Here is a 15,320-nt window from a genome sequence, read left to right as displayed (position 1 = left end):
AAGTAGTGTTTTGCCCATAGAGTATGGGCTGTCAAGGCTAGAAAGTAGTGTTGCCCATAGAGTATATAAAAGGAGGTTTTGCCACTCAGTAGGCGTTCCCGCATTACTTCCGGGTATGATGATGATGTCACGTGCATACCCTCTATTGTCATTTAAATGTAATTAGTGAAAACTGAAGGTTATAATGTCATTTGAGATTACTTTATAACTTCAAATTGTCATGTCATCTTTTTTGCACATATCCACTGAAAACTTTTATCAAATTATTAGTAGTACTTACTGTAAGTCACAAATTCAAGAACAAATACACATACAACATCAACATGTATATTATAAGGTGCAGCAGTTAATTGATTTTAAGAACATAGATTTCAAATTGAACTGTTATACTGAATTGCAACTCTCGTCCTTTTTGACCGCTCCGATTACCCGTAGCACGGTACAGCAGCGAGCACTCTGCGGCTGCGCACACGAACAGACAACTCAGGAAGGAGGAAGTCCGAGCAGAACGTTTCAGTCATTTTCAGTGAACAGAGTTTTGTTTTATTTGCCTTTAACTGTGTGGTCGAAGAACGTTAAAGAAAGCTTTGTTAACTATAGATTAACGATAATATCTGTATGATAGTCTAATGAAACTGCTGCTGGGAGAGGAAATGAACCAAACTGAAGATATTATCCTCGAGGAGGAGGAGGACACGAGTCCTCGAGGAGATGATGGCAGCAACAAAAAGAACAGCATCATCAGCAGACAACAGTGTGTGTATCCAGGTATGTATGTGTTCGGCCCAGGGCCCCAGGTCAAAAATCAAAAAAGTCAACCAAAGAACATGATTCCTAATATACAGGATCTCCTCACTGGTCAACAAAAATACCTTTAAAGACCCTAACAGGAGCCCTCGTACAAGGTTTCTTCGACTATGCATGCACCTCTTGGTAGTGCCACAGGCTACAGCACCTCAAAGGCCCTTAAAACAAGGCTCCAACAGAAAGCTTGGTGTAAATGTCTCATAAAGGAGGTCAAATGGAGTCTGACCTGGAAAGCAAAAATAATAATACTTGTTTTGAGTGATTGGCTTAGAATTAGATGTTTAACTTGTTCTGTTTGAAGGGTGAAGGGGACAGGCTAGTTAGAGAATTTAGCTAAGGGCACTAGGGCAGGTCAATTAGAATTTGGGTGAAGCCATGATTTTAGGGCAGATTTAAATGAGGAATTTAAAAGTTTAGGACTAGAGCATTCCACTGGCACTGTGTAGTTGCTGCATAGTAGATTGCATTCTTACCCGTGTCACTTGAATTTAGGGGTGGGGGGCAAGGTCAGGGAAACTCCCTCTGGTGGAGGTGCAGCCACTAGTGCTAAATTAATTGTGAAACATGACCCATCCTAAAACACCAAGTAAAAAATAATAATTCAGGAACAAATGTAGCAAATATAGCAGATCTACAACAAGCTCACTGGATTTAAGTGATTTTACCCATTCAAACCGGGACAAGCATCTTTTGTCATTAGGTTGTTCCGTTGGCCATTCAAAAATAGTAGATATCTACAGCACGTCACTTCGTGCTGCGTGTACGTCTGATATTTTTTTGTGTGAGAACTACCTGATTTAGAAGACATTTTGCATTAAGGGTTAAGGATTAAGGCTTCCTGTTTCTTTATTTATTTTATTTTTTTATATATCTTTTTACAACATGGTCGCTCTCTTATCTCCAGGAGAACATCTGCTCCAGTTCAGCTATACGTTCTGGTTCAGCAGAAGAACCCCCAGCCGACCTGCCAGCACCCAGAGCTATGAGCAGAACATCAGGCAGATCGGAACCGTGGCGTCTGTGGAGCAGTTCTGGAGGCTGTACAGTCACCTGGTGAGGCCAGGGGACCTGCCAGGACACAGTGACTTCCACCTGTTCAAAGGTACAATCAATGTACAAACTAGTAATGGGAGATTAATCGGCAAACACATCGGTATCGGCCGATTTTAGTTGTTTTTAGATTAATCTGCATCGGTTCGATTAATCAATCAGACCAATTAAATAATCGGTCTGATTAATTGGTCTGTCTTTACAGATAAACAAGCCCAAAGTAACAGCTTGAACAGATCTACAAGCTCACAATATTAAATATAAAGTTATTAAAGTTAAATGTGACTTGCCTAAGCCTGCAGTGCAGACACCCTGTTACATGTATTTTTCAGAATGGACAAAATTATTATAATGTTTCAACACAGAAAGAGATCATATCGACATCGGTTATCGGCCATAACAGCAATTAATTATATCGGATATCGGCCAATATGTCTTATTGCACATCCCTAGTACAAACGAGTCCATATCTAGACTCAGTGGTTCTCAACCTGTGGGTCTCTGGACCTCCAGGCGCTGTGAGCTTGTAGATCTTTCTTTTTCATTTATCTTTGGAGCCGAGTCAAACTAAATTTAATCCCTCAACTCTACAATACCTGTGTGCTTGTAAGGTTGGGGGTCCCCAGTTATGATTATTTTGGGAGGTCGCAGCCCTAAAAGGTTGAGAACCACTGATCTGTTATAGATGATATCAGTGAGTTGTTTTTGCATTAATGTTTAATTAATGCAATATTGGTTATTGTATGTGGTTTTGGCTGAAGTGGACTGCTGAATTCTTCTGTGCATTTGTATTCAGTTAATGCTTCTGTGCATTTTTATTCAGTTTTGTCTTGTGTGTTTTGTTTGTGTTTTTTTAGTTGATGAGTTAATGATTTATATATATTCTTTTAGCTTTTTCATTTTATGACATTGACAGAAAAAATGCAACAAGAGAAAAAAAATACAGATATCCCCCGAGAAAACAAATGCAAAACAAGCACATGATATCACTTACAAGCAAACAAATCTAAAACTAAACTTACAAAAAAAAGAAATGAATAATACATAAAGGTTTGCATTGCACCAAAATGAAGCCTCACTCACTCAGTCCACAACACAATTTGACAGGATAAATCTACAATATATTTATGTGCCACACCTACATGCCTGGTCTCCTCGACTATTAATGCCCAAAGAGGGTTGAGAGTAGACGTATTGATGTTACACTGGAGAAAAGTAATAAAGTACAAATCGAAAAATGCAATATTGGTTATTGTGTTTAACCACAGCTAACGAAAGAACTAGAATTGGAAGGGAAGAAATGAAACGTTAACTGACTTTATAAAATAGATGTCTAACTGAAATTGTGTTTTCAAAACAAACTAAAACCACTGAAAAATAGCAACACCATAAACTTGTAGATAGTCTCTTTTCACTATTCACTGTGTATGACAAAGTATATAGGGCTTATAGGTGGTTAACATTGTTTGAATTTGTGTCTTTAAAGAGGGGATCAAACCCATGTGGGAGGATGATGCTAATCGTAGTGGAGGTAAATGGATCATTCGTCTCCGTAAAGGCCTGGCGAGTCGCTTCTGGGAGAACATCATCCTGGCCATGCTGGGAGAACAGTTCATGGTGGGAGAGGAGATCTGTGGAGTGGTGGTGTCCATACGCTTTCAGGAGGACATTCTGTCCATCTGGAATAAGACGGCCAACGACCAGATGACCACGTCCAGAATCCGAGACACTTTAAGGCGAGTCCTCAACCTTCCCCCGAACACCATCATGGAATACAAGACGCACAACGACAGTCTGAAGGATCATTCCAGCTTCCGGAACACGAAGATCACCCTTTGAGGAGAGCGAGACTGTGTGTGTTGTATTGTGATTCCTGACTTGACAAGTTGTGATTTTGGGTGAAGGAAGAAACAAGTTTTTCTACTGGGGATCATGTCACATTATGTACAGTATGGATGGGGCATTTTTTAAAGTGGGCTTAATATTGCCAGTGATGCTTTTTGTGATCGGTTTGCATTTATTTGCTTAAAGTCCCATTCTACAGTACACAGACTAATCATCTCTGTTTTATGTACATGTAATTGTATTTTTGTCCCCCAAAAACGTCCCTAAAGGAGCTATACAGTACTTTTTTATTTTTACCCTAATTTATTAAAACTACCAGGGTGCTAATGGGTCATCTTCAAAGACACATTGACCTTAACAAATACATGATTTTGGGTGGGTGGGGTGATCTGCATGATAGAATGTTTTTCTTCTGAGGTACTGGCTAGCAGAGCTGAGACACCTTAACCGCTTTCATTCTGGTGACATCTGAAAAGAAATGTAAAGAAACATTATTTTTCGAAAATCTAATTCAAATGGCTAAGTTTATAAAATAGGGCTAAAATGGTTACGGATCTACCCTGCTGCCGCTTTACCCTTCTTCAGATAATGGTTACACATATGCATCAGAAGTGCCAGTTCAATTACATTCTGTGGGAGCGGAGGAGTGGATTTCCCCTTGCGGTTGCGTTTTGACACGTCACGTTCAAGGCGTGGAGTTCAATATTGGTGAATATTGACCAGGCATCAACCAATAAGAAAGAAACGTGGTTGACCCCACTTGGCACGTATTTGACTTATAGTTAGAAAACCGGTACTGCCCACAATCCACCTGACAACATGGGCATTTGAAATGTTTGGTGCCTCAGCATGCGTTGTGGCCCCTTCAGACTGTGTGACTGCCCTAAACCAGTGTTTCTCAAGTCTTCCCAACTAAACGTTTGATATTGGCAACTGAACTATATTGTCTATTAAAGGTCTGTATCTCTGAGAGTACAAATGGACCCTTGTGGGTCCATGTCCATTTGATTCCATTTGTACACTTTCAGAGTTATGGTGGTCTGTAGGCGTAGCCATAGAAATTAAGAAGTTTGAGAATCACTGCACACAGAAAACAGTCATTTTGTTGATGGATGACGAGCCAGCTGCATGCAGTGTTTGGATTTGATTGTGTATTTTAGTTTTTCTCTGAATGCTGTCCAGAATATTCCTAGTGTTGATGACCCCTATGGTAACTGGAACCATTGCGCACGATGCTGAGATGAAACTGTGTTGTATTAATTGCTACAATGTTTTCTTTCCTTCACTCAGTTGATTGCTTTTTATTCTGTGTTCTTTGTTTTTTAAGGCTTTCAAAATGTAAAACATTTATAAATGTTGGGAAAGATGTAACCAGGTGGACCAATTACTAGTGCTCTGATAAACCAGGTGTTGGCACAGAGTTTAAGCAAATTAATCTTAACGTCCCTATTCTATCTAGTCATGTCACAATAGGCATTCATTCAGAGGAAATAGCAGATCTACAATCTCATACCACATCTCGGCGCATTGTGAGCTTGTATGTAGGTGGAGTACTTTTTGCTGAGATTTGCTGTGTAGAGGGACAAAGGAAGGGGACCCGCTCATAAAGTATAGGGTTTAAGTGGTTACAAAGCCATGCTTCTCTGCCATGCCATCCTAGTGTACACAGTAAAATCCTCATTCCTCAACTCTAAGATAAATTAGCATACAAATGTAACCAAATGGACCTGTAAAGGGTCCATTTGGTTACACTTGAATTTCAAATGGATAAATTAGCACAATTTACTGTGTATGGCATTGGTATATGATGGTTGGTTTTAAAGATTATCTGCTGGATCTAGGCCATTGTGTACGTAATGTCTAAGAAATGTAATTGCCGGATGCAATGTATTTATTGAATAACGTTTGCGATATTGGATGTTTAATTATGGGATAGTGAATTAATTGAAAGAGATGGTTGTTTACTGCCTTGGTTCTGTTATGATAGGCTCTCATAAGAAAGCAGTAGAAATAAAATTAAGCTTTTAATTGAATTAGTCTGTTTCCATGTCTCACCCTTGATTAAAAGAACATGTGCAGTGTTTAAAGAATGAATTTACCTCTACAAAAATGTGTCGGTTACAGGTTTTTACCCAATGATTTAAAAAAAAAGTGTATACCATCCCCCAAGGCTGTCTCCCAAATCACACGTGTCTGGTATTTTGAAACTTTCACCAAAAAATACATCTTCATACAGGAAATAACTCAACTGTGAAGAGGCGCAGTGAAGCCTCATCTCGCCTGAGGAACTAATCCCCAATTGAGAGGGGCAGCAACAGGATGTTATCACCAGTGCTATGGTGGTCCAAGCCATTGAATTACAGTACTACACACTGATTGATTTTCCGTTGTCCCAATATGTGCATTTCATTTTTCTAATAAAATGTATGTAAATAAATTACAGAGTTATCTTTATTTTCTAGGTCTATGGATTTATTCATAATTTCACTCTAATTTCATTGTATCAATCAAGCCCTATTTGGACAGGGTCGGTAATATTGGGGGTATGGTGGGAAATGTAATGTTGACTGGTGTAATTTGGTGACTTTGCTATTGAAATTTGGGATTATTACACTGAAACTTCACCATTTTCCCCAAACTGCACACACTTTCAAAACATCTGTACAACCACTCAACCAGCTAACTTTCCCGTCAAAATCAAACTTTGCTTTCAGACATGCAAACATACACGACTGTTCATTACACAGGGATTGGTTCAAAACACTGCAACACAACAAAATGTTAAAAAATAGCTTTTGAATGTGGGACTTCCAGGAATACTTACTGTAAACTACTGTAAATACCTCTTACAATAGTGCATTATGTTCTTTTGGTTACATTAAAAACTTTGAAATGCCACACTAAAAATATTTAAGGAAGGAAATTTCCAAAAGCTAGCAGTATTTACCAATGCAGCAAATGTTTAAGTTGTTTCTCATGTAGTCTCAGGTCTGAGCTATATTCGACTGTTGGATAAGGCCCCCGTGTGAGATGAGCCGTTTTCTTTTTTATACATTTCTTATGTCATTGTGTAATGCGGTGTTATGTAAACTGGCTTTTTTATGGTATGACTGCCACATGCGTGGGTTGTCACGTTTATCTTTGTGAGCGGATCATAATGGAAATTTGTACTGCTGTTTTATCTGTGTTTTATCCTTGGATTTTTTTAACCTATATCTTTTCATTTTCCTCTCCTTTTCAAATACACCCCAACATATTCTTGCATATCAATTTGGACTGATCTGGCCTATTTCCTACTAGATGATGATCATTGGGTACTACTGTCATACATCCACCCACTGTAGTTTCACCAAAGTACTAAAAACCTAAAATCATTTTCTCCCTATTCATTTAGTATCTTTTGTTAATGGAAATAATGATCTTTTTAGTAATATGTCCCTTTTAAAGATTCAATGTTGCCAATGTCTCTCTCTTTGGGTCGATCTAGGACGAGCCCTCCAGCGGAATATCCAGTCATCTGGATAATTCATACATCTCGACAGTACTTTCCGCCTCCACATCTTTCTTTAGTACGTCTACGTAGGTGGCTGTAGGACGCCCTCGTGATCAATGCCCGTGTGTTGGGTCCCATAGTACATTCGTCCAACACGTTCCAGTTGATTTTGAGTTGTTTAGTAGTAACAGTGGCTGCATGTGGCTCTCGGACTCCATGTGGCCAGTCTATGACTCCAGTCATCTATATTACATATCTATGACATATGACTGAGACATTCACTTCCACTTTTAGACGTTTCAATTGGCTCTGAAAGAGGCTAGCTAGTTATGGTAGACGGTTAAACAGTTATAAGTTAACTGTATTGATGACTTCATCATACTGTACCTTTCTATTCCCAAGTTTCCACGCACCAACAGATCCTGTCATTGACATGTAGCCTTTGATTTTCAATTGGATTTGAACAGCATTTCTGTGATTTCCGTCCCAGAACAAAAATATAGAAATAATTGTGTTGTCCAGAATAAAAATCACAATCATTGTCATACACATTTTGACATTGTTTGATTTGGGACTGACAAAGGTACGAGGTGTTACATTTTCAGTTCCAATTGAAAATCTAATTATACTAAGAACCCCAGTCCCTCTTGCAGTGGGAAGTGTAAAAATCATGTTTTTCCAACAAACAAGAGACATTTGTTGCACTAGATGTTGATTTCCCACAGGAGACCGGCATTTGAATACAGCTGATTATACAGTATTCAGTCTGTTTCTAACAGCAAGCACTTCATGAGTGGTTCTCAAGCTTATTATCCATGGACCACAGTCACCACACATTATTTCGAACAATCCTCAGGCACTACCCCACCGACCTCCCCTTTTAATATTACCATTAATGATCTTAAAACTGAATACCGTATTTAAAATCAGATTATACCGGATTATACTTTGTTGCGTGCCGATGTCGAGTACCAAAGATCAAGCTCACAACATGCCACAGCATTGATCTGCGTGATGTAGATCCGCTATTTTTGGTGCACAGCACCATGCACAATGAAGTATACCATGCCCTTAAAGCCTCACTATAAAACTATTTTTATGAATATATTTTCAGTTTGTGAGTATATGAATACATTATATCTTGTGTACAATTGGGGTGGTTGTATTTGGTCTCCCTGCTCTTCTATTGAGACATTTATATCTTGTCAAAGGTCATGTCTCATCTAGACAGTAGACAGTAGACACAGGATCTGACACGAATTCTGACCTGATGGTCAAGATTCAATCTATCCCCCGAACAAGCAGGCAGGCTCTATTAGCTCGATGGTAATGTGTTTTATGTCTGTGTATTTTATGAAACAGGGTTCAAATCTGGGGTAGAAGAGGAAAGTTACATAGTGCTGCTTATCAGTCAGTATTTCCTTTAAAGAGTGTCGTAATTTTGTCCCAGCCTAAAACATTTCAGGTATTATGATTATACTAGGAGGAATATTATTTTTCTTCAAAAGTGTACAGAAAGTGTTAATATTATGTTTTTATGTGGCCGCGCCCACCGGTTCATTAAGTATACCTGGTTTTCACCTTAACCCACCCACCTGAACTGAAGCCATGCCCACAACTGTTTGATAATGGTGGAGGGATTAGGGGAGGGGATGATTTTAGTGTGTCACTAAAGTGGTGTATTTCGATTGGGCCTTTTGACTCAAAGGTATTCAGCTTTCAGGAAGAAACCATAAATACACAGGGGGAAGACATATTTGAATATTATAACCACACCCAGGGGTATATTTGACTTAGAGTCATGTCAACTCCATACACATACTGTACAAATCAGAAAGTCATATGGCAATCCATCTTTAAAGCTTTTTCCCCCCACACAAACATTTCTTAAATTTGATATGAAATATTATTTAACATTTTTTTTTTTATATATTTAACAAAGATACAATATCTTTTTAAATATTTTAGAAAACATTTTCCCATGACACACTTTTTGTGAAACAGTTGTGGACTGTGGATCACTGGTTGAGAACCACTGTGGTAGACCAACCACGACGACACTGCAAATGCATCAAAAGTAGAGTCTTTATTGATGAGTGGATAAAAGCACCACCTGGGTTGAACTGTACACATACAGGAAATCATCTTGCAAAGGAATGCCAGACGCAGAAATCATGGACCTCGTGTCACGTCACTTTTTCAGGATATCGTTCCATATCAACATCTATACATGTTTTTAAATCCCAAAGTCTTGGATCTATGAAATACAGTGGAATGCATGCTAATACAGTATGCAGTGCAAGTGTCCACATTTAGAAAATTGCACAAATATGCATAATATGCCTGACACACAGGTCAGACATGTTCGCTTACAGAAATCTTAATTTTGAGGACTTAGTGTTGTCTGAGCCTATATCCCCATACACCAAAAATCTCCCAAGCCAAAGTCCAGCTCAGATATTTATTGTGTATGCCCAGTAAACCCAAACACACAGATAGTGGCATCTAAGCTCATGGCAGCGTGCCCAATGACATTCATATTTTGTTCATTATGCTGTACGAGTCACTTAATTTGTTAAATGTTGTAACCACTTGAACCCTATATGACTATATGTGTTCCATTTCTGGGGCGAACATTCAGCAAAGATAGCACATCTGCAAGCTTGCACGTTTTGAGCTTGTAGATCGGCTATTGAAATACTAGCAGAGCTAGTGTAGAGCCCCGGGGGGACCCCGGTCAACTAAGTATAGGGTTTAAGTGGTTAATCTGAGGAAACCTTAACCATACTTTAGAAGTATTCCCTAGAACTTCATTGTGTTTATTAGTATTTTTTTTTTATTATTATTATTATTATGATTATTATATCACATACAGTAATACATCACCATTCAGGTCAGACTAAACTCCCTCGGCAGAGTTGCAATTTTGTTGTCTATCTCATTATCCATCTGTATTTCAAAGGAACGTGCATTGGCATCAAAATCAACACATTATCAGTTGCAGCAATCTCTTCAAAAAAGTAATTTCCATAAACTGCCTGCTCCATATGTCGTGATTTTAAGACAAGAAAATGAGGTTCGATTTGTACTGTCTAAATGTTACTTAAACCTGTTTTTATTATATCATAACCCCCTCCCTCCCTCCCGTCTCACACACGCACGCACACACACACAAAGTACCGTAAATGCTCTATAAAAACATGAGCAGGAATATATTATCCTGTACAGTCTGTACAATATGAAATCAAGTCATATTTCAAAATAGTGTCATCTGCTTAACATGTATTGTTTACAAAGAAAGGAAAACAGGCAATATTTATGAAACAAATAAACCTGACACACCCCAAATGAAGTCCCAAAAAATCAAGCATGTTAGGGGATTTGGGTTCACCACAGCTATTTAAATGTCTCCAAGAATATAGTGTCCATTTAGATTTTCTTTCTTTTTTTGTTCAGGCTACTTTGAATCGCTAGCTTGAACAAGGCGTCCAGCATAGTATACTGTAAAGCCTAGTTCAGACCAAAGATTCATGACAAGACAAAACCGTTGTAAGCCAGATTCAGACTTTGTTGTACGGCGGTGTCGCATGACGTAAATATTTTCGCCATGAGACACCATCATACAATGTGAGCATAAGTTAAGCATTAGAACGTCGTGGAGAAAAATCACAGCGGTCTCCCCTAAGACTCTTTCAGTTCTTTGAAAGTTTGTAACACACTGAACCACATTCTCCACCAATTGTCCATCTCTCAACCCTTTGTGGTTCTGCTTTGTGTCATTCTCTGTAAGAGCTGCAGGGGGCGTCCTGCTGAAATAAGGCAACATTATTTTAAAATGGCATCAGTCATATTGAATTGGTGCGGTCGGTGATTGTTGTGATCTCGTCGTGATCTTTCATACATATTATTCATACAGTACATGAAAAAACAACCCCCTTAATGTCTTCTTAACATGTCACAAGGGTCCAACTTAAACCTTTTTGGACTCACCATAGACCAGAAAGGGTCACTCGTTTCATTAAAATATTAACATTCTCAATCAAATGGCACTGTGCCTGCATTTGTTGGCAACCTTTCATGACATGTTGTACAAAACAACAAAACAGACATTGAGACTTAATCAAGGTGCATTAAATTACCTCTACTCTCTAAATCTCCCTTCTAAGCATGAAACCCTTCGCTATCATTAGAAGCATCAATGAATCATCCTGCATCTTCTCACATGATGCAGTAGGCCTCATCCTGGGGTAGGTGTTGTTTAGTCCTCCAGTACGTGGGCAGATGGGCTCTCAGTACTTTCCTCAGCTCCTCATTGAGCAGGAGACAGAAGATGGGGTTGACTCCCGCCTGGGCGAAGCTCATCCACACTGTAATGGACAGGTACCTGTGAGGGATGTTGCAGCTCTTGACAAACACCCTCCAGAAGCAAGCCACTATGTATGGAGCCCAGAGCACCAGGAAGAGCAGGGTGATGGTGTAGAACATCCTGCCCAGCCTCCTCTCTGACCTCACCTCATCCATGCCCAGCAGCCGCCGGTGTTGGTTGTGTAAATTTTGCCTGATGCCCAACAGAGTTGGTGGCATGGGACCACGGCCGAACCCTGCGATCCAGTTAGCCGCGGCCTGACCTGTGGCTCCGGGACCGTGGAAGGTCCAGTTCTGGCTGATAGCTGGCACAAGCTGCACAGGTTTCATCTTGCGGTGCCTGTATTCAAACAACAGTAGCTTGGCATAGAAGCCGTGCGTGGCCAGCACCACCACGGCCAGCATTAGCATGAACCCCAGGGTGTCGTTGGTCTTCAGGTAGCGGTGTTCAAAGATGCACTGGTCCTCATCACGGATAAACTTGTACGTCCCCACATTGAAGACGGGCGGGAAAGCCATTGCGACAGCCAGAGTCCATACCATGCAAATAATGGCAGCGCAGGTCCAAATGGTCATGCGCTTGGCGTAGAACCGGTGGTGGGCAATGGCCAGGTATCGTGTAACGGCCACACAGAACAACATGAAGGCAGCGTGAAAACAAAACAACACGGCCATGAAAGCCACCACCTTGCAGCTCAGTGCGCTGTACGTCCAGGCCGAGCTGTTGTGGACGGACACCATGACAAAGGGGAAACAGGCAGCGGAGCGGACCGCGTCGGCCAGGCACAGGTCCAGAAGGAAGAAGTATGGGGCTTTGTGGAGCGCCCGGTCTCGTAGGACGAGCAGGGAGACCAGGAGGTTGCCTGCCAGACTGACACAGATGATCAAACCCAGAAAGGCCAGCTTGAAGTAGGCAGACACGTCCATGGCAGAGATTCCTCCATTATTGTTGTTACCGCTGCCAGTGCTGCCACCTCTTGCCAGTCCACTCTGTGAGGCGAGCACAGCCAGCAGGCTACCAGGGCCATCGATGGCAAAGGTCTGGTTGGCCATCCTGCCACTTCCACCAGAGCTGCGTTTAGGGGACCTTTATCAGCACCTTGGATCCACCACAGCTCTCTCTTCTTACACGGAGGGGCTGTGAGGACCTACTCTACATGACAGACTCATCGTTTCCCTTTATCCAGAATGTCACCACCTGTGAATGTAAACACACACACAAAGGATGAAGGCTATGTCAAATGTATGCGCCATCGTACAACGGTGTCGCACACCGAAAATAGCAGCTCTATAAGCTCACAATGCATCACATCCGCAAAGCGTTGTGAGTTTATCGATCTAATGATTTCTAATAATAAATTAGGCTTAATCATCGCTGTCACAAAACAAAAGGTACGTTCCTTGTTAAGAAACAAAAAAAAGCATGGCTGTCAAAGTGGAGTGTTATGCGTTTCTCTACGGCTGGGCTTAGATCAGAAGCTCATGCCAGCTCCTTGGCTCTCTCAGTAATTACCTTGCCCGTTGCTAAGATACACCAGCTCACATACTTTGTGCAAGTGTGGGTGTTTGAGTGAATACATGGGGGTGTTCAGAGGGACGGAGCAGACAGAACACAAGCAACGCTAGACACAGAGAGGTCCAATAAACACTGATGTAAATGAGCAAAGCACCTGTCATGATTTCCCTGTGCTCCTCTGTGTGAATGAATGAGAGTCAGATAAGTAATCTGTAGGGTTAACACAGAATACATTAATTTATGTCATGATTCCGTGCCAGGCAGGTGGCCGGTTTGGTTTAACTTTGCATATTAAGTGCCAGACACTTCAATCAGCAAGGGGTGGAAATTATTTTAGTGATTAACATTAGCAATAGCCTAGCCTGATTCCAATGTACTATAGCAAGGAATCTCAAGTCACCATTGTTTAAAGAGAGATTTCACCAGAATGTCTTACATTTCAGTAATTTGCAGTTTATACAAACTGTTTAACATTATACATTTACTTGATAGACATGAGGTATTCAAAATTCATGAGATCTATATGTCTATTGTCGGCTGCTATAGGCCATGCAAATATTTTGATTTGATGTAGGCCTGTGCCGTATGTGTTTTGCCTGAGCAGCAGACTTTAATCACATTGACAAAAACAGCATTTCATGTTTTTATGTCTGGCCTGTATGACTGCTAGGCCTGAGCCATGTAGCCTCAAGTGACAAACAACTGGAACAGGTGTCAAAATAAGCGCTACTTTGTGTGTATGATGTCTGTGTCACTGTGTGACAACCTACCTTTCATCTCTGAATGTAATCTTCTTTATGTTGCCACAGATGATGCGAGTCGCTTTGTTCGACTGTTTGTTAAATGAAGATGAAAAACATCATGGAGCCTCATGCTCGTTGCTGTGCTGTCAAACAACACCTGTTATGCAGAAAATAGAAATCCTTCGCAAGGAAATCAAATTGAGTTACAATTAACAAATATAATACATAATACGGGCCATCAAATAATCAACAGCTGACCAAAAACAAACAAACAAAAAAATCCAGGATGGGGATGCTATGGTTGATCCACTGTTAAGATAGACGAACATTCACTCCCACCCTTTTACAGTTTCGGAGACCGAATGATGTGTTGAATTTGTCTCCATCCATGTAATATCACCCGAGAGAACATGGATTTTATGATGCTATACGTCGAAGATGTATTTCCAAAAAGACTAGATAGATAAAAAGAACCCCCATCTTCTGTTCGTATATCCAAATGATGTCAGATTTTCAATGCTTATAATAACCCACCCACAAACGTTTTGGGGAGAAAAAAAAACATCGCGCATCCCATCAATGGACATAGTCTTGGCATGTAGAGAGACCAATGGCCCTCGAACAATTAGTCCACGGAGACAAAAGCCTCGATGCATTTCTTTTTTCCATGTTGGAGTCTATAGGTATTATAAATATTATTTACCCCAAACAGTAGGCTAATGTGCAGTCTTTGTTTTGCTGTCCAGCGAAGGTAGACTCAATAGTCCATAATAAAAGCCGTCATCATGAAAAAATACAATTTCAACAAATCCAGTATTGGCACTCGCAATTCACATCGCAAACTCGTCTCAAAACCGCGACAAAACATTATTTGGTATATATGGTATATGAGCGAATTATTTCGGAATAATACCAATTATGGCTGCTTGCAAGGAGGCAGCTCGCATATTCGCGGATTCTGTCGGTTCTGTTCGGAACACCGAGGAGAGAGGAGGGGGGGGGGGGGGGGGAGGCGGGGGTGTCAGCCATAATAACATAAAAGTGATGCTTTGTTCTAAACCTCTCTCAACTGATAGACACCATCATACATGACAAGTTGACGCGACATTATACAAAAAAGAATTAAGGTTCAGTTCAGTATAGGCCTACTTGAATGCTTCTAGATAAGATGACTGCTATACAGTGCTCCGTTTGATGGAATTAATTTAGGCAATTAACTTTGATTTCAGAGCTATAACACTGCAGACATGAAATTAAATGATTACTATATTTACCCAGGGTATCTGGGCTAAGCTCAAGAACTTGTTTCCAGCCAGGCCCTGCTCATAGAACATTTCATCGTAGTGGTTCAATGCCTTGTTCAAGGGCACTTCAGCGGTGGTAATTTTAACGTGTCGGACAGCTGATTCGAACTGGCGACCTTCCGGTATCAAGACCGCTCCGCAATCCGTTCGGCCACCGCTGCCACATTGAGGTCGATTCTTCAAATTCAGCATTTGTC

General features: G+C 40.6%; 2 protein-coding genes across 2 annotated transcripts; one reads left to right on the top strand and one right to left on the bottom strand.

Annotated features, from left to right (window-relative positions):
* Positions 1-427: 427 nt before the first annotated feature.
* Positions 428-5,735, top strand: LOC306912837 (eukaryotic translation initiation factor 4E type 2-like). The gene is made up of 3 exons (XM_079489292.1): positions 428-768; positions 1,712-1,909; positions 3,344-5,735. Exons 1-3 carry the CDS (start codon positions 630-632, stop codon positions 3,694-3,696), a joined length of 690 nt encoding a protein of 229 aa, XP_079345418.1. The 5' UTR covers positions 428-629; the 3' UTR covers positions 3,697-5,735.
* Positions 5,736-10,348: 4,613 nt separating this feature from the next.
* Positions 10,349-14,511, bottom strand: LOC306912782 (putative G-protein coupled receptor 173). Its single transcript, XM_079489241.1, has 2 exons — positions 13,847-14,511; positions 10,349-12,758 (listed from the first exon to the last, which is right to left on the bottom strand). Exon 2 carries the CDS (start codon positions 12,611-12,613, stop codon positions 11,414-11,416), a length of 1,200 nt encoding a protein of 399 aa, XP_079345367.1. The 5' UTR covers positions 12,614-12,758; positions 13,847-14,511; the 3' UTR covers positions 10,349-11,413.
* Between the last annotated feature and the right edge of the window lie 809 nt (positions 14,512-15,320).

This window comes from Electrona antarctica (assembly GCF_951216825.1).
Source record: "Electrona antarctica genome assembly, chromosome: 2".
Taxonomy (NCBI): domain Eukaryota; kingdom Metazoa; phylum Chordata; class Actinopteri; order Myctophiformes; family Myctophidae; genus Electrona; species Electrona antarctica.
This window is presented reverse-complemented; position numbering and strand designations above follow the sequence as displayed.

Coding starts and splice junctions, on each gene's coding strand:
- LOC306912837 (XM_079489292.1), top strand. CDS start 630: ATGAAACTGCTGCTGGGAGAGGAAATGAACCAAACTGAAGATATTATC. Junction 769..1,711: donor ACAACAGTGTGTGTATCCAG/GTATGTATGTGT, acceptor TCTTATCTCCAG/GAGAACATCTGCTCCAGTTC. Junction 1,910..3,343: donor TGACTTCCACCTGTTCAAAG/GTACAATCAATG, acceptor GTGTCTTTAAAG/AGGGGATCAAACCCATGTGG.
- LOC306912782 (XM_079489241.1), bottom strand. CDS start 12,613: ATGGCCAACCAGACCTTTGCCATCGATGGCCCTGGTAGCCTGCTGGCT.